Source organism: Ictalurus punctatus, chromosome 17 (assembly GCF_001660625.3).
Source record: "Ictalurus punctatus breed USDA103 chromosome 17, Coco_2.0, whole genome shotgun sequence".
In the NCBI taxonomy this organism is placed as follows: Eukaryota; Metazoa; Chordata; class Actinopteri; order Siluriformes; family Ictaluridae; genus Ictalurus; species Ictalurus punctatus.
The window spans coordinates 15999233-16025695 of NC_030432.2; the positions used below are offsets into that span (position 1 = coordinate 15999233).

The following is a 26463-nucleotide window of genomic DNA, read 5'->3' on the forward strand; positions in this document are numbered from 1 at the left end:
ACATATGCAGGCCACATACTGTCCGCAGAAAGCTGTGATGCACTGTGTGTCCTGACACCTTTCTATCATCACCAGCTTGAAATTTTTCAGCAATTTGTGCTACAGTAGCTCTTCTGTGGGATCAGACCAGACGGGCTAGCCTTCGCTCCCCATGCGTATCAATGAGCCTTGGGCGCCCATGACCCTGTCGCCAGTTCTCCGGTTGTCCTTCCTTGGACCACTTTTGGTAGGTACTAACCACTGAATACCAGGAACACCCCACAAGACCTGCTGTTTTGGAGATGCTCTGACCCAGTCGTCTAATCATCACAATGTGGCCCTTGTCAAAGTCTCTCAGCTCTTTATGCTTGCCCATTTTTCCTGCTTCCAACACATCAAATTCAAGAACTGCCTGGCCACTTGCTACCTAATTTATCCCAAACTTTGACAGGTGCCACTGTAATGAGAGAATCATTACAATCAAGTTATACACTTCACCTGTCACTGGTTTTTATGTTATGGCTGATCATTGTTGGCTGAGCATTGTATGCATATACTATGTGTATAGTATCATTAAGCTTCAGTTGAAGAATACACATTGCACAGTCACAGCAAAAATAACCTTTTTAGAGGTGGAAAATAATATAGTATTTAAAGTACTTTAAGACATAATAAAAGTCCACAAATATAGAGGCCACTACTGATAAACGATGAGACACTAAATAAAGTCACCAGGCTCTTTACACTCCTTTCAGATAAGAAAATCTCCCAGGGAAGTTTATATTCAGATTAAAATTGGCAAACAAGACATGGGTTGTGGATATGATTTAAATCCACAGAAATGTAACATTGACTCTATAATTAGAACTTAAAACAACATCATTTATTAAATACATGGCAACTCTTTCGAAATATCCCATTATCCACCAACTATGCATAAAATATAAATGCCTAGTCACTCGTAAATCTTCAGAAAGTCATAAAACCATCTTACATTAAGAACCATCTTTTATTGAGGGGAAAAAATATATTATCTACATCATTTGCAGTACTTCATTCTCATGGTTTTCTTAATCCATTAAACTACTAGCCCTAAATGGCCATGCTTTATAATTTTGTTTTCTTTGATACTTTCTTGTGATAATGACTTAATTTTCTCATGAGCTCGACATAACAAGTTGTTTTCTTACCCCGAGATGTTTCTTCTTATCCTGAGAAAATCTTGCACTTTGTGAATGGGACTGGAGTTACATGCACATTGGCATCTTCGCCATCATAAATGTAATAATTGCCCGCTGTAGAGATGGCCTTTATCTCCGCATTAAGAGAGACGGATGTCCCCTTCTCAAGTGTCTGACGGTAATGTGGAAGTCGTCAATCCCGCAGGGATGAGGTATTTTTGTAGGCCACCCGGGAAGTTAGCATCATCCTGATTCCCTCCACAAAAAGCCAAGAGGATTTTTCCACTGGCTTTTAGATTATTAAAGAAAATAAGCTCTGTGACCAACAAAAGTTAATGATTCCTACACGTTTTGTTCATCAAGATAATCTTCACAGAACACGAACTACACCACGGTCGCATGACTTCAACATCACCACAGCTAGGATTCTGACAACTCTTTCAATCTTTATTTAAAAAATTGGAAAATACTATAAATTGATACGTGTACAAGTTGGAAAGTTTGAGTTGGAATAGTTTGCAAGAGCGTGAGTATAAACACAACGAGGCTGCAGTAGATGAGATTTCCTGTTCAGCGTAATGACATATAATGTACCCGACAACCTCCGTAGTCCCATTTAGCCACATATTAGCAACTTTTTCAAGACACGTAACGGCTTTAAAAAATCACGAGTGAGGTATTACTGATGTATTTTATGTCGTAGAATAAAACATAAAATTATCTTGAGCTTGTGTTAACCACAGACCTTATTTCAGGCATTGAACCAAAAACCCACTCAAAAAACCCATTGTCATCTGGACGATGGATGTCGAGTACACAGAAAAATTAAATCGAGATCACAAGAAAACAAGAAAGGAAAAATTAGCAATGCATGGCCGCTTAGGGCTTCCATAGATATAGGGTGCTTTGTTATTAAGAAACGTGCTACACACAAAGCAATTTTTGTGTGTGTGTGTGTGTATGAGAGAGAGATAGAGAGAGAGAGAGAGAGAGCCCTGGTCTTGTATGATTGAAAGTAACTGCCCAGAACATTGGCAAGATGGCCACTGAGTGGTCAGGCCAGTAGTCGGGAACCTATGGCTCACAAGAACATGTGGCTCTGACAAAAATCGTGTGGCTCGCCCGGTGTCTCACCCTTCACCAACATATCATAGTTCAAATCTAAGACACATCACTAGAGGTCAGTTTCCTGTAGAAAATACAAAGTCAATTACAATTCCTTTGTTGTACAGCCTACCGAAGTTAATGAAAATTCAGTTTACAATAATAGATTTCAAGTCACTCCAGCCAGTGCACGTTTGCAGTGCTGTGCGCTCGTGTCATGACACCAATCCACTCAAGTTTCTATGGTAACCTATCATGCCAAAAAGAAAGAAATCAGAGGAGCATCGAAAATTTAAAAAGTGGCAGGACTGAAACATGTGCTTTTATTGAAATCTCTGGTTCTCTGCTGTGTCTGACTTGCACGGAACGTATTGCCTCGTTTAAAAAATCAAATGGTAAGAGAGATTTTGCTTTTGCAGCAAAGTACCTGGTGGAGCTCCAACATAAACTGCAAGCCGGACAGCAACAGCTGCAAGCAAGGAAGCTTGAATGCTGCCAACCTTAATGGCTCATTGGAGATTGTAATACAAGGAACACCTTTTACTGACGGAGGATATGTCATGTGTGTTGAGTATGGCAACTGAACTGTTTGCAGATTTCCCGAACAAGGAGGAAATCATTCATAAAATAAAAGACGTGCCCCTGTCAGCCTGAACAGTGTATGACGTGATGGCACGTGAGACAGAGAGGGAAAAGAACACAGATACACACACAAACACACACACACACACACATACTCACACACACACACACAGAGAGTGAGAGAGAGAGAGAAAGGTTTTATGCTGCTCAGGTGGAAACTCAATCTCAAAGTGAAAGCCCTGCACAATTAATTCCATATTGCAACGTTACCTATTGTTTGTTGCATATTTGTTTGTTTTTGAGTTGTCTATGGACCTAAATAAAGTTATTGTTATTGGAAAACGAGGTTTTTTATCATAGTAAAATATTCGTTTTTCCAATGGCTCTTTCGAAAACAAATGCATTTAACAAAAATGAAAAACCCCTGGGTTAGGCTTTAGTAGAAGGCTTTTTTTTTTTTTTTTTTTTTGTAAATAGATGAATCATGTTCAAGTAATTGGGCCTTGGAAATTGGGCCTACTGAAAGTTTGGTCCAGTCATCCAACCACATAATCATAACCATAACAACCACATAATCAACATTCATTAAAACATTCCTGTAATTCTCAGCAACAGTTCAGCCTTAATTCTTCAATTTTGTTTGATTAACCCTATAGAGCTGGAAGCACAATTACCACACATCGATAGTGATCACCAATTATTCACACTATTATTGATCTCAATGGTATTAAGGGTATTAATGTTATTATATTATAGGCAAGAAGATTGTTGATCGATTTCTACAGATTTACAAGGTAATGATGTCACTTAGCTAATGAAAGGAAGCAGCTCAGAACTGAGTCAGACACATACAAATGGTTTTTGGTCCACACTGAACAAACCACGATTGTAAAAACCATGATTGTAACCATTTTAATCAACCAATAAATCAATAGAGCCATTTCTGTGGTTCTGGAAAAGTGGTTAAATAAACATAAAACTCTTTAGGCCTTAGTAATAGTTTCAGATGAACAAAAAAGGACAGCAATTATTATTAGTCAACTCATATCCCACCACTGTTACTAATTATAATCATTCATATGGTGAAGTTTTGTGATGAGATGTTTATTTTTTAACATTAATGGAAGGAGTCTCCAGTGTCAGCATTTTGTAACAGTCAGATGTAAAGCTGTAACTCCAGGGTTTTCTGCCACAGGAAAACTTCTTCGTAACAAGCTGCATTTTGTCTTAATAATTTCAAGAAAACGTTAGGGGATTTTATGTTTATTTTCCTGTTTATAGCTGCTTATGTTTATGTTCTGTTTATAGCTGCTATAAGGTAATTGATCAGAGGAATTAACTTATTATGACTGTTCCACAACATTAAATGTAATTGTAAATGGCTAAAAAGCATGCCATTAAAAAAAACAAATAAACAAATTAAAACAATTAGACAGTAAATTGTTTTGGTATAAAATGAATAAAACATTTTGAGACAAGCTGTTATAGGAAAAAATTAATCTTCACGTTGGCCTGCATCACACGACCCCATTATTAATTATTTTCCTATAACAACATGCCCCTTCATGTTTTATTCCTTACTTTTATTCCTTCTCATGAATAAAGAGTTATGGATGGATGAGTAATAGCAATAGCTGTTTCTGTTAGCATGTTCATAGAAACCGTATCCAACTGTGTCATCTTAGAAATCAATTCCAGATGGCGCTTCATCTTTCAACACAGTCATTCTGCAAATAACTCACACAACAGAAATGACCAAGTCTTGAACAGAGAGGGCATTCCTGTGGAGCATGGAAAATAATGTGTTTTTTGCATGATTTGATGTTGTGAAAATCACTTGGCTCAATGTGTCTGTCGATGCATGAAAGCAGATCCAACGCTCCATTACTCAAGTTTATTTTGTCAAAGGGTAACAGATCTAAGAACCATGTATTTACTAAATCATTATAAAGTCTTTTCTCTGAACTACCTCAGTGCAAAATATCCCAAAAGGCTTTAAATCAACAAATAGTTGATTGCAGTCTGAAAGGTCTGCAAGTCTCTCCGTTTGGACGCGTTTTATCCAAATCCCAGCATTGCAATTATAGGAACTCTTGAGTCATTCCCTTATTCACTAAGCATTAACAAGATACAGTAGGATCAGTGTGGACTTCAGGTTTTCACATTTCATATAATACATTTCATATAAAGGGTAACAAGTCCTAACCCTTATTTTATGCTTAAAATAAACCAATTAGCAAGGACAGGTTTCTAAAACAAAGGTTTAGACATGTTTCCCAATGTCTGCTTCAGACATTATCACACTTAGCTCTTTACACTCTGATACATTTACTCTGATATTGATCTTACTGATGATATATGCCTTAAAATAGACAGCAGTTAGTAAGATCAGTTGGTAAGAGCTGCTAATCAATTTTAATACGGTTAAAGAGCAGCATGTTAGCTAATAAAAGAAAGCAGCCCAACGGTGAAAGCTACTTTGTTGATGTGATTGTGATGGCTGTGCTGCTGAGTCTGGCCAGTTGATAAGTATAATTTTGCATTATCGGCATAGTGATGTGAAAGCCAACAAGAGAATGTATATAAAAGGAAGGAAAAAACAAACAGGGGATTTATAACAGAACCTTTGGGTGTTTTTAGACTCTTAAGGAAGAGCCTGCAGTGTTTATGTCCAAAGTCTTCATTTATTCATTCATCTTCTGTAACCGCATTACCCTGGTCAGGGTTGCAGTGGATCTTTAGCCTGGGCGATACTCATCGTGAGGCCATCACAGACATGCCCAAAGTGTTATAAGAAAGGAATAGAGTAATGAATTTTAATATAATTAATTTTCTCTTCATTTTAGTGCTGTGATGGTCTAGCTATTATTAAAGGTCACTTAAGGTCACTTAAACCTGATGTTTGTGTGTGTGTAAACTCATCTTCAGTAACCACTTTATCCTGGTCACGGCTGAGAAGGATTTTAATCATCAAGCCACAACACCAATTAATAAGTTAATAAGTTAATCATTACAAGTTACTAACTATGAAGAGGAAGCCTGTACCATGTACAGAACCTGGCTTCTGCTTTTGTCCACCGGATTTTTCTACAGCCTTACACTATCAATAATATTAAATGCTATAAACTCAACACTTATGCAAACATGGACGTGAAAACCCAATGTGAGAATCTTAAAATCACGGCTATCTCACATAAATAGTTCCTCAAAATATATTTTGAGCTTATTTCACAACCAAGGTTTGCACTAAAACCATCTTAACAAGATATATCACTTGGTTACAAGGTAATGGTTTGTTTTGCTAAACATCGATGTTAGAAAAAGGCGTGGCCTTTTAGTTAAACACCATATTAATTAATCCTAATTTATTTTGTCTTACACATCACCTGTACAAACATCTATTATCTTAGCACACAGCAAGAAGAAAACTTGCTGTATACAACATGCAAGATCATGTATTTCCATAGACAGTAAATTAGAAGATCAACAGACTAATCTAAAATTTGAGAGGTTTTTTTTTTTTTTTTTTGTCCATTTTTCCTGGTTCCAACACTTCAAGAACTGACTGTTCACTAATTTATCCCAACCCTTGACAGGTGCCAAGGAGTGTGTGCCTCTGCAATGGAAAAAGGCTTACCAACCTACCACCTTTCCTAATGATGAGATCCTTTCATGCACATTCAACATTTATAGAATTCACAGCTTAAGACCGATAAAGAAAAAAGAAAGAAAAGTAGAAAAAAACAGGAAACCATAGGTGCTGTAAATCACTGGACTTGTGTCCATTACAGATTTTCCTGGTTGCAAAAAAATTATAATAAACAGTACAGGACACTGTGCAATAAGAGTCAAGGCTAATGTAGGTGTTCGTTTGTTGAGCAAACAGCAATTGCTATAGCAGGCAAGCTATAAATTAACTTCAGATGACAAACGTTCAAGGCTGCAATAAAACACCTGTAGGCTGAAGTGATATCATGTTCTGCATAATGTGCTGTAAATGTGGAACTGCACTCCATGATTACTTTAGAAGGTATAAAGCCACATTTAAAGACTGTAAAAGGTGTGAATCAACCAGGATGACCTTTTCTTGGTTACACAACTCTCAGTAGATGGTTACTGTATCAATATAACCAGGAAAAAATTGCATTACAGAGTTTCCAATACCTGTCTCTTGATGATTTTGGCCTCACTGACAGCTGTAGTGCCTCTTATGCTCTTAAATCCATATACACTATATGGCCAAATGTATGTAGACACCTGACCATCACAGCCCTGTGTGCTTTTTGAATGTCCCATTCCAAAACCATGGCTTTAATATGGAGTTGATGCCCCCTTTGCTCCTAAAAAAGTCTCCACTAATCAGCATTCTATTAGATTTTTGAAAGGGTCTGTACGGACTTGTGCTCATTCAACCACAAGGGGTTTAGTGATGTCGGGTACTGATGTCAGTGGTGAAGGCCACAGTTAGTTACGGTCCACTTATGTAATTAGACAAGCAGCGTCCCAATAGTGCTGATAGTGCTAGTATAATAGCACCGGTAAATTTCATTGTTTGTATTACACCGTTTTTCTGTGTTTGTGACTTAAAATTTCAATTATATCAACAGTTCATTACACTGAAACCACGTACTACGGGCTGCCAGTCGGTCTGTGCATTGTATGGCAACATGCAACCAGCGGTGTAGTCAGGACATACGCATGTATACGCCACATGATTACTTGTTCCCCAAGGCTGTTTGCATATAACAACTTCTAACTATCAATATTAGCGTATACCCTCGGTAAACCTGCTTGTCATGCTTCTTGAGAAGTCCCCATCAATTCTTGTTAGCTTTCCTTTAACTGTATTGTGTGTTTTTGTGAAACCCTTTGTTGCAATTGGTGCATTTTTATTTGAACTCCACCCTTCCCCACCCCTGACACCTGCAATCAACCACTGTCACCGCCGTCATCAACTGAAGACAGGGATGCATTAGGTCAGCAATAATACTCATATAGACTATGGTATTCAAATGATGCTTGATCGCTATTGAGAGGCCAAAAGATTCCAAGAAACCAACATTACACCACCACCACTGAACTGTTGGCGCAAGGCAGATTGGGTCAATGGATTCATGCTGTTGATTACAAGATCTGCGTGTCCTGACAGAAATTCATCAGACCAGGAGATGTTTTTCCAGTCTTCAGCTGTCCTGGGCCTGTGCCCACTGTAGCCTCAGATTCTTGTTCTCGGCTGACAGGAGTGGAACCTGATGTGGTCTTCTATAGTTGCAGCTCATCCACCTCAAGGCTCGATGTTTTGTGCATGCTAAGATGCTTTTCTGCTCACCATGGTTGTAAAGAGTGATTATATGAGTTACTATATATAGCTTCCAGCTCATACCAAGCTGCCCATTTTCCTCTGACATCTCATATCCTCTGACGTCTCATATTCCACCCACAGAACTGTCGCTCACTCAGTGTTTTTGTTTGTCACACCATTCTTTGTAAATTCTAGAGACTGTTGTGTGTGAAAATCCCAGGAGATCAGCAGTTTCTGAAATACACACATCAGCCCATCTGGCACCAACAACCATGCCACGGTTAAAGTCACAGAGACCACTCTTTTTCCCCCATTCTGATGTTTGATGTGAACATTAAGTGAAGTTCCTGTGGCTGCTGCCACATGATTGGCTGATTGGATAACTACATAAATGAGCGGGTTTACAGGTGTTCTATTAAAGTGGACGGTGAGTGTATGTTAAATGGCGCACTTATATAGCGCCTTTATCCAAAGTGCTTTACACTGTGGATCATTCACCCACTCACACACACACCAATGATAGCAGAGCTGCCATGCAAGGCGCTAACTTGCCGTCGGGAGCAACTTGGGGTTCAGTGTCTTGGCATGTGGAGTCATGCGGGCGGAGAATTGAACCGCCAACCCTACAATTAGAGGACAACCCGCTCTACCAACTAAGCCACAGCCGGTCCATCGTGTCCTTTGGCAAGAAGTTGTTTAGCCTCTGTAATTTTGTTATCAAAGCCATTTGTCCAGCAGGGCATCACTTATGGGTATCTTATTGTATTTATTCAGTCCTTGAATTCTCTCAACTTGCTAGTCATCTCTAGCTCAGTTTCCACTCTTTGTGTCTAAGAACCTAAATAACATAGTATGTCACGCTCCACTGCTCCTGCAGCATACACTATTTGTAATTTTGGTGTTTGCAATTGTGCACATTGATGGTAGTTTGCCACCTTCACTGGAAAGCAGTGATTGACAGTAGTTAGTCCAGTAAGTGTTTTCAGTCATCTGCTAATGTTCGCCAATCCTTATGGCATGCACATCAATGTACTAGAAATTAGTACCAACATATTCACACGTCACACTGTGCAGTAGTGATAATGAATTCACGAATGAGTGGCTTGAATGAGTTGGTGTTTGTAAAGGGACTACAACGGGGTAGCTATTTGCTTACAGGATAATAATACTATAGGAGACTATAGAGTTCCCCAGAACAAAAGGAGATCCCAACTATTGGTGCTAGTATTGCTTTACCATATCGATTTTGTGTTTTGTTTACTGCAAAATATTATATAACAAGCAACAGTATTAGTTACCTGGAATACACACACATACATACAGAGAGAGAGAGAGAGAGAGAGAGAGAGAGAGAGAGAGAGAGTGAGAGAAAGTGCTTGAGAGAGCTCTGGATTTCATACCATTGCAACTACTATGTCAGTGCCACTGCTCTACTGAGGATGGTCAACAACCCTGAATATTATCTTATTACTGGTGGTCCTTTTCAACACATAGGTAAGGTACAGGGTGTGATCATTTGTGCTTTGCAACAGATGCTCTACAGTCAGTAATTATTAGCATAAATACAAAATGTGTGTGTACTACAAATACTAAAATATGTACTAAAATATCCAGGTCACATATGTACTATATGATATATCGTATACTATACTATATAAGCTTCACTGCCAGTGAAATGTACAAAATAACATCTCCTGAGTTTTTTTTATTTTTTATCCTTATTAACATTCAGCATTGCCATTTTTTCATCTGTGTGTGCAGCAACTCCCTTCTGTTATCATATATTCAGCAAAGGTCAAATAACAGTGATACAAAAAAAAATCAACAAGAAAACTATCTAACAACTACAATAATGCAAAAGCCTGTTTCTTCCTTGACAAAAAGTAATAGCTGAAACATACAGGTGGGAAGAATTTAATGGTGGCTATGATTAATAAGAGTTCAATACCTGCCCGACACAGAGTCAGTCACATGGAGGTCAAGTTGGTCTAATCCACTTCTCCAGGCTAGTAAGACACGTATTATAGGAAGTTATAGATAATGCTTAAACAGAGATGACATAACAGCAGGTGGCTAGACCTACTATACAAGTACTCCAGCATTGGTTACATAATATCTCAGCACACCGAGACACACCTATTGTTAACATAGATAGTAAACACTGAGATGAATTATTTGTGTGTGTGCGTGTGTGTGTGTCTGTGTCTATGTAGCATTGTACCAAGGTACCAAAATCAATGGAGGACCGTTTGTTCCTGACTGATCCCGGTTGTAGCTGAGAATTTCAACATGTTGTCATATCCAGAAATGATATGCACTATTAAGAGTGCCTTATTGCACTTGAATGCTCACAGAGTAAACAACTCACAACTGGTAACAATTTACTATCACCTAAACAAAAGACAAAACTTTTACAGCTGACAGAATTGGGCAATTGTTCAGCTTCATTAATAAACTTGGTGCCTTGAGACAGGAAAGAGAAAACAGAAAGAACATGTCTCAGGTATAATGTGTGTTTTTTTTTTTTAAGTCTACAAGCTATACATCTGTAGTATAGCAGCTTTTCTAGAATATTGTCCACACTGTATACAGCACGTCTAACTATTTATCACCATTTTGCTGCATAGCTTGTAATCCACTTAACCTAACTATAATGTACTGTAGCAAAGAGTGTGATATGATCAGCTCATACACTTACAGTGAGAGGCAAGGAGCAGATGACAAAGATGATAGTCATGGAGGCCAGCAGCACCAGGTGGTCCATCTCCTCCTCACCCTGGCCAAACCAGGTGCTAAGCCTTTTCTTGCGCCCTGTCGAGACCACAGAACCTCGGCGTGTGATCTGGCTTCGGTGCATTCGGCACAGACTGACGATGACTGAGCCATTACAGACAAAGACAACAGCAATGAGCAAGGCCATTAAGAGAGAATAAGAGAGGGAGAAGGCGAGTGTGCGCCTCCCCTCTTCCTTATCCTCATTCCCAGCCTCCATTTTAATAAAGCACCATGTGCCAGGGCAGTACTGCTTGTAGCGGCCAATGCCAAAGATGGGCAGCAGGCAGAAAGCACCTGTAAAAAGGTAGATAAGGATTAGCGCAACTTTGGCGAAGTGGCGCCGTACGTGCTTGGAGTAGAAATATGGGTGGCTGATGGCCAGGCAGCGCTCCACTGCCATGGCACACAGGATCAGCATGGATGCCAGACCAAAGAAGGTCAGGGCGAAGGCAAAGGAGCCACAGAGATGCATGTCGCCAGTTAAGCCCACCAGGGAGGTAGCATGAGCATAGCACACAAACACTGGTGGACTGAGCAAGCACGTCCCTGCTAGATCTGTCACAGCAAGTCCTGTTACTAGGATGCAGAAGACATTGGATTTGGTCCGTCGTTCTTTTTGGTGGACCCCGAGAATGGCCAGAGCTAGCAGATTGCCCACCACACCAGCAAGAAACATGATGGCACTGACCACCAGGTTCGCAGGGTTCTTTTGCACTTCGATGTGCGTGACATTTTCACATGCACTGTTTGGGATCATCATTGAGTCGCTCTTACCCTGAGCCCAGGAAGACTGTGGAATAGAGTTAAAAATATAGTTCATTTTTACTGCCTTTTTTTTTTTTTTTTTTTTTTTTTTACTAGCAAAGAAGTCTATTTGAAATGACTTCCTTACATATATCCCTACTGGAAAAAAAACCCCAATAGAAACCCTCACAGAAATTATGATGGTTTTAATGGTTATAATGGGAATTGTATTGTTTTTTATGGAGAGTGTAATGATCAAGGTGGGTCTCTACTGGAAATTTGTTGCCTTCTATTGGTGACATGTTATGTCTAGTGGATACCATTAAGGACCAATAATGGTAATGCTTTTAATGGTAAGCTGATGGTTTGTAATGGTATTTGTAGTGGAAACCATTAGAATTTCTGTGATGGTTTCTATTGGGGTTTTTTTTCTCCAGCAGGGATAATACAGTATTACACAATTCAACTTATTAGAATAAAAGAAAGAACCACACGTTATGAAATGCTCCAGTCAGTATGACTCCCAGTCTTAAAGCTTATTTCCAATAAAGGTCTCTGTACCTAAAGCACATTATATGGTAATCATTTGGTTTAATATAGACTGAAAAGAGCAATGTTCGCATTCACATTACGACTATGCATTGGTCAGTAATGAAAAAGTAATGAACCATATCCATATGCACAGAGGTTCAAGTCAATATCTTATAAGATTATTATTTTATTAGAATATAATATAAGAGAGTATGTTGAGCCACGCACCTGTTAGAGGATTTCCCATTTCTGTTTATCTGTCAGAAACTGTGCATTTCAGCCGAGTCGATAAAATATCTGTATTAAAGATGCTTCAAATTCGTCCTTACACAAACCTCATATTCAGTAAAAACAAAACAAACAAACAAACAATAAAACCCGTCGACACAGGGAACCGGCACAGAGTGTGATTTCCTTTTCAATTAAGTTTGATCAAACATCTGTAACAGCTGCTCCATAACTCGCGTCAAATAAACGCACGTAAAAAGCCTCAGGTATTTTTGATATATGATGTAGGATAATGACGCTGTAGTTCGGTCGAAATGAAAGTTTTAACGACGCTAAAGCTTCCTGTCGCTGTTTCCTGTGCCTCGCTGTAACGACTGACTGTTGGTTGTCTGGGAGTCGTGTAGTATAGACGTGAGAAACAGGGAGGAGAGACAGAGCAGAGGAACCGGTGTGCGTGTGTGTGTGTGTGTGTATTTGTGTGCACAGACTGTAACTGCCTCTAATTACTGCTCTGCCCAGCCACTCATTAGCCTACCAAGAATCTGTCTTTGTCTAATTTACCTCAGGACTTCAATAACTACATTTCTTTATAGAGGTCTGCATACCCGAAATGTAATTTTTCTACATTTCTTGACAATTCTTAATTTATCACCAGGGGTATATCCAGAACTTTTACAGTGGGGGGTGGCCAGGGTGTATCCAATGACTTTCCTGGGGGTGGAAATCTAGGATGAAGCAAAATACTAATCCGCATGCATGGAAAATGACAAAACATGGCAACCCCTATTTGTTTATGGATTCCCCATCAAGACATAAACGGCACAGTGCTAAGCAACATTTGTTTTTCCTCCAGCAAATATCAAAAAGGTCATAGTTAACATAATATTACTCTTATTAGTGTTATTTAATATTCAATATCAGAAGATGATGGTAGCTAATATTGTACTGAAGAAACAAAGCGTTATGAGTCCAAACAATCAACATCATTAACGTAAAAAGTTTGCTCATGTGTTTGGTCATGTATTTGTTCGTTGTGGTCAGTGGGGTTAGGGAATAAGCAACTAAACTTACTCACTCCTGCATGAAATGACACTCATTGACAATCTTTGCCATTCGACAATGATGAAATAACCTTTCAGATTTCCCAGGGATGTTGTACTGAACAGCTTGATCTGTCGATCTGGCCATCTACAAGCTGCCAAAGCACCTACCAAGCTTGTCAAACTGGTAGATTGTCTTTGCCAGTAGGTAAATGATTTCCCACTTCCTTATTACTAGACTAAATTGATCAATAAATAGTTGAGATCAGAAACTGCATCCTTTCTGCCATCACTTAGCCTACCGTTGGGCAAAGATGATCTACCAGTTTGACTTGCCTGGCTTGTGACCTGCTTGACAGCTGGTAGCTGGTCGGACTATGCTGGATTTTTCAGCAGGGCGACTATCTACTACATGTTTACATATAGTACATTTAGGACATGGAATCAAAACAATCAAGAACTGCTGATTAGATATTACTTAAGTGGTGGATCCTTCTCAGCTCTCAGCAAGCAGAGACACTGACATGGCAGTGTACACTATATACTGTAGGCGGTGAAGCTGTGTTGCTGTGGCTTTTAAATTTATCATTTTCAGTGCTAAGTTGAGAAACTATCCACCAACAGGGTGGAGGGCATTTTACACAAATTGTACATAGAGCTTTAAATATGCACATACATGATGGACCAGTATGGAACATGTGTGTGCAATAATAGTGAACAGTGCTTAAAAGATGATCTTATACATTCATACCAGTGTAACACCCGCTACAATGTCATTACCATGCCAGTATCACTGTGTCTACTACCTGAATAACATCTGGCCAGTTGTGGTTTTATGCACAGCAAAATCACCAGGGTTGATTTAACACCCACAGTGTTGAATTCACACCTACAGTGTTTATGTACGTCCATTGGATTTTACCGTGTGGCTGTCCCTTTCACTGCATATTGGTTAAAGGTGGGTTGGCAAAAGGTGCAGAGAAACTGATGGGCTACTATCAGTAACTGTATATGTACAAACTGATTTATTTATTTATTTATTTTTTAAAAGGCCATTGTTAAAAGTGCATTGTCTTTGATGATTGTGTAAATGCCTGTGTGTGTATGAGAGAAATTGCTGGGGTTCATGTACACACACTTTCATGGCTTTCTATTTGAATTCTCATGGTCATCATCATTATGTATGAGTATTCTATGAGCAGCCATTGCAAACATTTGCGGTGTAGCACAGCTCACAATAAAGTGCGATGCTGCTTTTTGGAAAGGAAGCGGGTTTCATCCTTAATTGTGAGATGCTTTAATGGCCCACATTATCAGCTCATTGCAAACACTTACACGTGTTTCTGGTTACAATAAAAGGACAGCTCGGTTTCATGGTCGATCGGTCAAGTCTCATTCAGCATTCCACATTCGCCTCTGCTGGTAAACAAGGAAATGGTCTTGTAAAAAAAAAAAACATAAAAAGTGGAAGTGCTACTGTCTGTGGGTGGCTGTAATATTGTTAATCACACAAACCTGTCTGTTGTCCTTGAGGCACTGTAAATCAGCACAGAGTTTCCCTTTCATAATGTTACTACTGATATTGTGTAGTGTAAGCATACTTTGATGACATAAGTTTAAGAACAAGCTCAGTCTGTTTTCCAGTTTTAATCATTGTGCCATGTTTCACTCCAACCCACCCTCAGAGCACATCTGTTGTGGTTAGGAAGAGCTTTTATTAGCCTGACTCAGATTCAGGTGTTGGTTGGCATTTATAATTTGTTATTGATATCCTTTTTTTTCCTTCAGTGTTGACTGGAATTTAGCTTTATAAGATCTTTATCATCATATTCATCAGTCTAGGCCATAGACTCTAAGGGGAAAATCCCTTATTTTTTCTTGGAAAGCATTATCATCTACCTCAACATGAGGTCATCACCACCAAATTAGTACAAAAAACACTAATTTATTTGGAGTAACAAATGACCCCATTTTCACAGGCTCCAAACTAACAATCTTAAATATTCTGATTATTTTAAATACTTAGATGCTAATCATTTGCAGTCAAAGACTGAAATCTGGAACCCATGGACATCACCAAGTGTTGAGTTTCCTCCTTTGATGCTTTGCCAGGCCAGTTGCTGCTTGTTTGTGGGTCTTTCTGCCTTCAGTTTTGTCTTCATGAAGTGAAAAGTGGTTTGCACTTTTGCAGTTGGCCGTCACCAACACAGTGCTGATTAACTTGCAATACCCCTGGAGAATATCATGGATGGTTTATGGCTGCATATCCCAATGATCAAAACAGTGTGGTGATTTTAAATAAACAGCCGAATAGCTGGCTAGTATGACTTGTTCGAAGAATCCCAGGAAACCAAATAAATATTGTAACCATTTCAAAGTGTAATGATTTAAGTTGCACTTCCACTGTGTTGTTTTGTGTGATGTGCAGAAGCATCGGTTGCATAAACTGATCTCCTACTGTAATTTGTCTTAAGTTCCTGATTTTCTGCCTGCAGACAACAACTGCTCCAATTTCCCTTGTTTGTCTGTTTATGCAGACAGTGAACAGTTGAAAGGAGTTGATGCTGGAGTATAGTTGGTCTAACTGCAGTGTCCATAAAAGAAAATGTTTGTGTTATTTCTATTCCTCCTATTTATCAAAAGTCTCATACTAAGATTAAAGATCCATTCCCTGTACCCATACGAAAAAGGAACTCAGAACACCAATCTCACTGCATAATGACTCGCTTCCTTTTAATAGGTCTGTAATATTCGTGAACTCAGATGCAATTAAAAAAATGTTAAAAAGAAAATCACAATGGTATGCTATGATTATAATCAGATACCTATCTGATTACAAAATTACCTGCTTGTGTAATTAGGTTTATGGTAGATCAAATTATACATCTATGCCAGCATAACATGGAGGATGAAATATGAAGTTTAGATCATGCAAAATAGACTGGAGACATGCACACACACACACACACACACACACACACACACACACACACACACACACACACACACACACATTTACACATTTTTAAAAATATATAATATACAATTATTTGCTGTTATTGACCAGGATAATAAATGATTAGATATGGACAACCCCTTAGTATAAACTGTGAAGAAATTTGAGGTTCACTATGAGCAAGTCTTTCTGGAATTTACCTTAATATAGACTTGGTGTCTGACTTAAAGGATGCTTTTATAATTTCAATTTTGTAGACATTTTTTTTTTCTTTCAGTGGCACCCATAGCATGCACAGACATTTTAATTCCTCACACTGAAAATGGAAATAGCATATTAAAAAATATACTGTTAGCATACGCTAGTAAATTTCACTAGAAAAATAGAGAACTGAAACTTCACACTTCTTCTTAAGGCGTGGTCACAATTTCGTAATTTCTTTACACAGGAAAGTAATAGTTTGAGCAACCCCTGTCACATTACAAACCTTGTGCCTCTGACCTTACTATTTTATAATGATTTAAAGGGAAAATACAATAATAAAAAAAAGAACAATTGCTGTATCACCTAAATTGTTGCAATAAATTAGTCAAAATGGTGTAATGTCATATAGCAGTGTTCATTAACCCTGTTCCTGAAGATCTGCCTTCCTGAAGACTTTAGCTCCAATCATAATCGTGCCCATCTGACTATATAATCATTGCCTTAAGAATTTCTTGATCAACTAAAAGGAGTAAAGACTCTAAATTATGTCTTTACATTAGTTGAAAGAAAAGTGTGTTTGTGCTCATATTGTTAAATGAAAAGTCTATATACAAGTGTATAAGTGACATCTGAATATATTCTGTCTGCAATACCATGCTCATGCTCATGCATGTCCACAGGGAGCTGGATTTGTTTTTGTAGCAATTTTGGTTTTCTAATGAAATGTTCATGTGGTTTTTAATTTGCAATGGACAAGCACAACAAAATAATTTAAAACAGCTATTTTCTGAGTAATTGAGCACGGGCTGTTCAGGACATGAAGGAATGTTTATTGGACATGGCTTTTGTCTGATGTCAATTCTGAGAAATCTAAGTTCACCTCATAGTCATTAATAACCTGCAAGTATGAAGAAAATACAGAAACACACATCGCTAACCACAAAACAGCTCAAATTTCAAAATCCTGTTTGTTTAAGACTCTGTTGATAAATCTCACGTCCAATCATGTGAAAAGTCTGAGACACTGTAGCAGGTGTAATAGAGTGACCTCATGTGGTTAACAGAAAAATCTATAGTTGCAGTATAGTGGCACTAATGTACAGAATTAATGTAATATGTCGCAATATTTGTAGAAACATCATTTTTATTTCAGGCTATTCATGAAACCACTTATTTTCTTATTTCCTGACTCTCAGAAATCATGGTCTGTCTGAAACAGTTTAATGACAATGGCTTCATGAGGTTGGAGTGTTATAGACTGAAGAGTCACCGGACCAAGGCGATCCAGACCTGTGCTAGTTACAAACATTCCGCTTTCAGGAAGACTCAAGGTCCAGTTAGAGTCCAGAGCATAAGACTCTGAACCCAAGTTAAACAGCACCAGGAAGTGAATGCACCCCCATGAGCGCAGGAAGGCCAAAGGTAGTGTGGTTGTGGAGTTTGTGGAACCAAAGCTGAGTGATGTGGTATTGGAAGTGAGAAAAGTGAAGGTGCCATAGAGGAGAGCTTCTTCATGAGAACGAGCGTGGCTCAGAGCATGGAAGAGAGCTGTGGAATGCTTCGGGTAATACGGGTTCTGCAAAAAAAACACAATTCTTCTATAAATCTGACTGAACTTTTAGCAGTTTATTCAAAAGTGTGTGTTAATTCTACACTAAGGTTTATATTGTGAATATTTAGGGAGAAATTGAAACATAGGTCAGGGGGGAAAAATCTAAAAAGAGATCTCTTATTAACACCATAGTTTCTACATTTATCTTATTTGGCTGACACTTTTATCCAAAGTGTCTTACACTTTTCAGACAGGATACAGCTGAACAATTTAGTGTTAGCAGTTGAGTGCTCAAGGACCCAACAGTGGCAGCTTAGTGGTGCAAAGATTTGAACTCACAAGCTTTCAATCAGTAACCCAACACCTTAATAATTGAGCCACCACCATCTCAGTGTCTGTTAGATAGCAGTGAGGACAAAGGGAAAGAAAATGGAGTCTTTTGTCTCTGTCTGAGAACCCAGAAGAAACTCACACAGACACAGGGACAACATGTGAAACTCCACACCAAGCTTAGGACTGAAATGGAAGACCCTGGAGCTATCTTTTAAGAGACAGAATTTTTGTTGATAAAACTGCTCATTTCTAGCAAGGAGACTATTTAAGGCTGTGTGCTTACTGGTGCCTGACTAATCTCATCACCATATCTGATACTGGGAGTCCCCGGCAGGGTCATCATCAGAACCATGATGACTTTCTGCAGCTTCCTGGCTACAGGGCCATCCACCTGAAACATACACACTCAGTGAGGCACATCACTACATACAGAGGATCTGCAGTACAATGCAGAACCTTTTTACTCAATCACTTCAGTTACTAATCATGCAAAAGCCTACAGTGGTTAGTGAAAACAGCTGGGGTCGGTTTCACCTCAACTGAAAACATTTACTATGAATGTTGGATCCAGAAACGCCGCCATCTTACAGATGACCAGACTCTTTACCCCAGTGTTGTCTGGCAGAAAGTAATTTTCTTCCCATAATCATATTTGAACTCTTATGCATGCATATTATATAATATCCCATGCAGTATAAAGGACAATAGGAGCACCATGCCATGCAAATCAGCCATCTAGCTGATTTAAATGGCATGGTGCTCCTATTGTCCTTTATACTGTCTAATGCTGGGGACTAAGCTGACTGAAGGAATTAAGATGACTGAATGGTGACAACAGTTTCTTTTTAATGCTGAACAATTAGTGATTTGTTTATAACTATAAAAAAATGTTTTGTTTAATAGAGGAACTTCACAGGATGACTAGCACCACAGATACTGAACAGCTGAGACATATCTATTTTGAATTTGACATCCAGAGAATAAACTAATACTTTTTCTCATCTGTGAAAAAAAAAACTGTTCCCTTCCTAAGCTCTAGCCCTATAGCAAATTTCTGGTCTGATGAGCTGCCTTCAGCTAAATAATTTACATAAATGAAAGTGACTGCATAAACCACAACAATCTGCTACAGAGGATGTACTGGTTCAAGTTTGGAAAACTAAAGGCTATTTTTTTCATACATTAATCAGCTTTTTTCAAGTATTTGGTCCGCTGAAATACTTTGCTGTGTCCACATCTAGATTGCAGTCTGCCAGCTGACAACCCCTGGTCTATTGTATTTCTTGAATTGTAAGGTCTCTGGATAAAATTCATCACATGTGGCATTTTGTTTCTAATATTCTTCTAATACTTGGTGACACCTCCACTCTCCATAATAATAGCTTTAGGATGCTTAATGTCAGGTAAGGATGCCACCAAGAGTGTTGGATTTCTGTCCGTTCTAGCCCACAGATCTACTGACTGGGTTCAATTCAGCTGGCCTATTTTGGTGTTTCACCTGCTGTTCCATATAATCTCACAAGTTTGATCTGTTGTAGAAGTACTGTAGTGACTGTACTGTAGTGTCTTGGCAAACAAGTCAGCTTTGGCTCTATGCACCCTACAGATGTCATCCTGGAACTTGGGAGTGTCAGTGTTATGTTTTGCTTGGATACAAAGCACAAGAGTCTGGCCAACTACTGACTATTTGGTTTTATGGTAAGTAACTGTAACATTCAACAATGTATAATAAATCACAGCTATTTGTGGATTTTTAAAAATTGATCATCATGTGTTTTATTATTATGGGATATTATTTTAATCTGGTGCTCTTGTTCAGCTTGTCCCCCACCTTGTGCCCCATGCCCCCTGGGATAGGCTCCAGGTTCCCCTGTGACCCAGTAAGGACAAACGGTACAGAAAATGGATGGACGGATTATTTTAATGTGATTATACTGCATTGTGTTGCACAATGCAAATATTACTTCTAATTGTTGTTACTCTTTCTTACACTGTTGTGAATGTAGCATATATATCATGTAATCCGTGTGCTGTGTAAATTATTGTTGTGTGTTATGAAGAATAAAATTGAATTCCACTGAATCCAAAAGCTCTTGATGTGAAACTCCCTCTGGTACATGAAAATGATTTTTTCTCTGTACTGCTTTTGGGAAAGTGACCCCTGTGCTAGCCATCAAACATTTTCCTTTTGTCATAACGTCAGAATTGGCAAGTCCTAAGAGAATTATGCTTTTTCCTAGAATTGTTTTAAAATAGAGCCATGCCATAAAGTAATGAATACAATCCCAATGTGTAGTTCCTGTTCAAGAACTGAACAAACCATTACCTTAAGAATGATATTTTGAATGTATAATTTTGCAAATAATTGATGCATAAAGTATACCACGTGTATAAAGAACGGCCTATCACAAAGATATGCACACTGAAAGGAACATGTCGCATCTATTTTTGTTAGGAAATCTAGCTTGAGACCTGTGGACTAAACATGACATTTACACCTGTTTAGGTTGTAATAATTCTACAAGATTTCTACTCACTCTCCAGCTTGGCCATTCTCCATGCAGGGTCTTCAACTTGGTCTCCATAGCTTCAGCTACCTCAGGAGCAGACAATGGATGTGAGGATGGAGGAATCAGAGACCTTGAAACTAACTCCACCAGAGAGCTGTTTATAGTTGACTCCGAAATATCGAGCCCTGGAACAGAATCATTTATTTCCCTCATCATCATAATCCTGCAAAATAAAATAATAATTATTTTTTAAAAAATAGGACATACACTCATTTATGTACAACCATCTGAGGAGCTCAGAATAATGTCCGTGTCATTGTTTAAACTGGAAAGTAAATGCACTGCATTTTTACAATCCTGAAAAAAATGAAGAACTATTTCAGTGAGGTCTAAAATGATTGCAGAATACCTTTCATTGCCAACTGTGTCAAACTCTTTGACCACTTCCCTCCACCTTTTCAGTGTCTGAAAGTCACAAATACAGAAACGGACAACATATTTTTTTCTGTTTGCACACAAATGATGGATTTTCTCTTTACCACCATGAACACATCAGGTCAGTGAATCCTCAGAAGAATTTCACCTTCTCACTAAACTCTGTGTCTGCATTGCAGATTTCAAATCCTGACACACCTTGCTCAAGCCAGTACCTTAATGAATCCTAGGAGAGATAATTGAATACTTAGTAACACACACACACACACACACACACACACACACACACACACACACACACACACACACACACACACACACACACACACACACGGTAATCACATTAAAATGATTCAGTTGTGCATATTTACCTGGACATAATCAGAAGCACTTGATGAGATCTCTGTCTGATTGGTGCTTGCTTTGCAGAGGTGCAGAATGACCCTCATACCTGAATTAAACACAGTCACACTAATTATCCTGTAAGCACAGAGGAATTTTGTTTAGTGACACTAAAGTTTTCATTAAAACTGAAAATTATTCTAGTTACTAATATCACCTGATTTGAACTCTTTCAGGTTCAAAATGCTATGCTAAGAGTTATGGTAGACCAGTTTTAAATAGTACTGGAAAAGTAAAGATGAACACTGGATTTAGAGGGCTTATGTTTTTTTGTTTTTGTTTTTGTTTTTGTTGTTTTTTCCAAAGTAAGTACATCAAATATCTGTTAAGGCAAGCTGTAAATAATTGGCTATTAAGGAAGTATTCACTGATGATAGGTACACACAACAATGAATTTTCATGGTGTGTTAACTTACAGCTGAACATCGCCATCTACTGCACTATAATGAATCAATAACGCATAGTGCATGTTCAAAATAATACAGTACGATTAACAAATTTAAAAAAAAGAAAAAAGAATAAAAGATACATACACAAATGCTTATTAAAATAAACAATGTAAAAGGTATGCATATATTTTTTTATTATTAAATAAAAAATAATATATCATATCAATAATATAAGTGGGAATTCCAAAAATGAATCAAAATACATAAACAAAAACAATAAAGAAAAATGTTTGATTTTAATTTCTCTTGTTCATTTGTTTTCAATTAGATAGATATGGTCCTCAAAAAATAATAAGGTGCAACTTCTATAACCTCACTTAAGAGGTTTTAAGCTTCATGAATGTGTTAATAAAAACAATTTAATACCTTGCAAGATAAAAAATAAACATATGGCAGCAATCAAGCCATAATGATAATTCTCTCTTCATTCTTTTCTATAAAGACATAGTCATATACAACATAAAACCTCTAATGTCACCTCACAAATCATCTATATACACCCTTTATAGCCTTGCTTTATGAAAGATTTTTGCAGTGCTTATGAGTGTTATAGAAGGGCCCAATATAAGTACCCTATAAGAAAAAAAGTGTTAGTGGTGTAAGAAGCATATCTATATAAACTCTAAATTCTACCTGCTGTGTGACTGTCAGTAACGAACTGATGGACCTCGGGTAAAGTACCAAGTTTGTGGTCAATCAAAGTCAGGTTTAGGAGAGAGACATCAGACCTGAACAAGCCCTCCAAAATCATAACCCCAACTCCCAAAGACTTCAGGTACGGCAGCCTCTCTGATACTCCTGTACACGAGTAGAATAAAATGAAGAATGTTACAATTATAAATATTATTAATAAACCCAAGATTTCAAACACAGGGAATTCTGACAAAGTACAGACCCAGTGCACACAGGCTGGCCATTGAGACAGGCTGATATAAGCAATCCTGACTCACTGCAGAGCAGAGAGTGCGCAAACAATCCCATAGAGGCAGAGTTACAGGAAGACCCATATATGTGTCCACAAACATTTAGCCATATATACAGTGATATATATATATATATATATATATATATATATATATATATATATATATATATATATATATATATAGTAAAATGATGTGTTTAAGCAAAGTCCTCAAGGTCCTTATTGACATGCCCGAAGACCTACCTCTGAACGATCTGAGCAGTAAAGCCTTTCATATGTTTTTCATATACTAATATTGGCACTCTTTGTAAATATGAGCAAAGACTGCAGTGAAAATTGTTTTTATTGTTTAACCTTTTGATCTTTTGTTCAGAAAATTCACAAAAATACAAAGTTTTATCAAAAAAAACTTTGTTAAATATAGCTGTGCCTCAGTTATTGGCATCCATATAAATTCCTATGAGAAAAATATTTTTGGAGTATATTTCCACTGATATTTTACATTTTTTTAGTACACCTGGGTGATGAAACAGGAAATTGTTCAACCATGTATCCTGTATCACAGGGGTGTAAATATGAGGTAACACAGACCAGATTCCCTTAGTCACTCATAATAATGGGTAAGATCAAGGAATATATCTGTGCTGTATGGCAAAAAGTTGTTGAGCTTCACAAAATAGGAAGTGGCTATAAGAAAATAGCACAAGCATTGGAAATGCTCATTTCCACCATCAGGGCAATAATTAAGAAATTCCAGTCAACTGGAAATGTTATGAATCAACCTGGAATTGGACGTGTGTCTGTCTCATTGCACTGTGAAGAGGATGGTTCGAGTGGAAAAAAAACCCCAAAGAACCCCGCTGGAGAATTGCAGAAGTTAGTTGTGTCTTAGGGTCAGAAAATCTCCAAAACTACAACCTGAAGCCTCCTACATCACCGCAAGTTGTTTGGAAGGGTTTCAAGAAAAAAGCCTCTACTCTCATCCATCTTCACTTTGCCAGACACTACTGGAACTTCAAATGAGATTGGGTTCTATGGTCAGATGAAACCAAAATAGAGTTTTTGGCAATAAACACTAGAGGTAGTTTTGGCGCACACAGAGCGGTAGACATATGGAAAAGTACCTCATACCCATGGTTCAATACGGTGGTGGTTCTTCAATGATTTGGGGCTGTTTTTGCTGCCAGAGGACCTGGACATTTTGTCATTGCCAGAAGACCTGGCATCATGGACTCTATCAAATATCAACAGATATTAAACGAAAACCTGACTGCCTTTGCCAGAAAGCTTAAAATGGGCCATGGGTGGATCTTGCAGCAGGACAGTGATCCAAAATATACATCAAAATCAACACAAAAATGGTTTACTGACCACAAAATCAAGGTCCTGCCATGGCCATCCCAGTCCCCTGACTTGAACCCCATAGAAAACCTGTGGGGTGAACTGAAGAGGAGAGTCCACCAGCGTGGACGTTGAAATTTGAAGGATCTGTAGAGATTCTGTATGGAGGAATGGTCTCAGATCCCTTGCCATGCATTCTCCAACCTCATCAGGCATTATAGAAGAAGACTCAGAGCTGTTATCTTGGCAAAGGGAGGTAGCACAAAGTAAAGACTAAAAGGGTGCCAATAATTTATGCACACATATATTTAACAAAGTGTTGTTGTTTTTTTTATAAACCTGTGTTTTGTTTGCAATTGTTTGATATCCGCAAGAGCAGAGTATTTTTGTGAATATTTTGAACAAAAAATTTAAACAAAAAAGACAATTTTTCACATGCTTCTTTGCTCATATTTTCCAAGAGTGCCAATATTAATGGATGGCACTGTATATTCATAATGTTCAACATTAAAGTATAAGGGATGGTTTCTATGTCTGTACAGTATATCTGATTGTACTTTACTAACATGCAGCTACTCACTGCTTATAGCTCCTGACCGTGTGCTCTCTACATCCAGGAACAGGGCTGGCTGTATGCGGTAGAAAAGGTCCTTCTGCCACCACTGAAGGTGACCAGCTACAGGCCGTGGGCTCTGTACAATCACAGTGATAGCAATGCACAATATTGTCAGCCAGCCTAACCAGAAGAGCAGAACCAGACGAGAGCGAAACTTCTTCCAACCTGGTCCACCAGCTGCTGCCTCCAGCTCTTCTCTAGTCATGGGCTTCAAAAAGTTCAGCTCTGGCTCATCCTCTGGAATGAGAAGAGGGAGTGTCTCTGAAGCCCCCAGACTGCCTGCCAGGCCAAGACCTGGACCAACCATGCTGCCATAGCCTGAGTCAGCATCCACCTTTAATAGCATCTTGCCTTACTAAGACACAGAAACAGGTAACCATGACAAAAATGACATGAATGCACATAAAAAAATCAGGACTGACAGTTATGCCTTAAGTTCAAGAATATTATCAGCACTCAACAGAGTCTAGCTGGAGTACAGGATTAAATCTAAGCATTTTGTTAAGTGGCTTGTATATAAATAATATTTGTATTATTTTGGTTATTTTACACTTTGTGTCTAAAGTTTTCCTCTCCTTCTACTTTTCCTGATTGGACATTCAAAAGGCAGCAAAAAAGAAAATCATGTGTATACCCTCTAAAACTTTCCAACATCTAAAAAAGTTCCAGAGTAAACTAGAGAAGGCATTTTATCCCATAACTATTTGTGTATACTGTACACAGTACAGTACATTTCACTGATAAGAATAAACAAAATAAGAAGTCAGACAACAAACACATATTCATTACTCTTTTTGAGATTTGTGAGTGGAAATATGAAAAAATAAAGAAACATGTTTTGAACACAAGTTACTGTTATATAACAAGAATAGAATTTACACAGAATAATTCCATTTATTTTTTTAATTTACACACAGCATTTTCCCCACTGTGATAAGGACAGAAAGTCAGTGCTCACTGCTTACTGCTTACCTTCTGTGAAGAAAATACTTCTTTGATGCTTTTCCTGACCTGAATGTTTCTGTGCTCACATTCACTGTCCCTCTGATTTTGTTTCTAGTTTGCTGCCCTTCAAATACATATGTATAGAAACTGCACCAAAGATATGCCTAGGGTAATTAGTACATAGGTGACAGGACATACTACACTTAAGTAACACATTCTATACAGCAAATATTAGATACTATGGTGCAGGCTCTAACCAGGAATGTCAAACATGCTGCTCTCTGAAACTGGGCCTTGAGCTGTTATTTTAATACTTACTTACTTAATTT

At 38.2% G+C, this 26463-nt stretch overlaps 2 protein-coding genes across 2 annotated transcripts in view; both read right to left on the bottom strand.

Moving 5' to 3' along the window:
* Positions 1-12878, bottom strand: part of ptgir (prostaglandin I2 receptor) — a 31224-nt gene extending 18346 nt beyond the window's left edge. Inside the window, exons 1-2 of the mRNA XM_017490991.3 lie at positions 12427-12878; positions 10847-11713 (exon numbers count right to left, since the gene is read on the bottom strand). Coding sequence (XP_017346480.1) covers positions 10847-11683 — 837 coding nt within the window. The 5' untranslated portion in view covers positions 11684-11713; positions 12427-12878. The remainder of the gene's footprint in view (positions 1-10846; positions 11714-12426) is intronic.
* Positions 12879-17617: 4739 nt separating this feature from the next.
* Positions 17618-25535, bottom strand: si:dkey-202g17.3 (4F2 cell-surface antigen heavy chain). Its single transcript, XM_047161423.2, has 8 exons — positions 25154-25535; positions 22941-23105; positions 21828-21907; positions 21605-21682; positions 21431-21486; positions 21049-21244; positions 18795-18902; positions 17618-18202 (listed from the first exon to the last, which is right to left on the bottom strand). The coding sequence occupies exons 1-8, from the start codon at positions 25533-25535 to the stop codon at positions 17819-17821; spliced, it is 1449 nt and encodes a 482-aa protein (XP_047017379.1). The 3' UTR covers positions 17618-17818.
* Between the last annotated feature and the right edge of the window lie 928 nt (positions 25536-26463).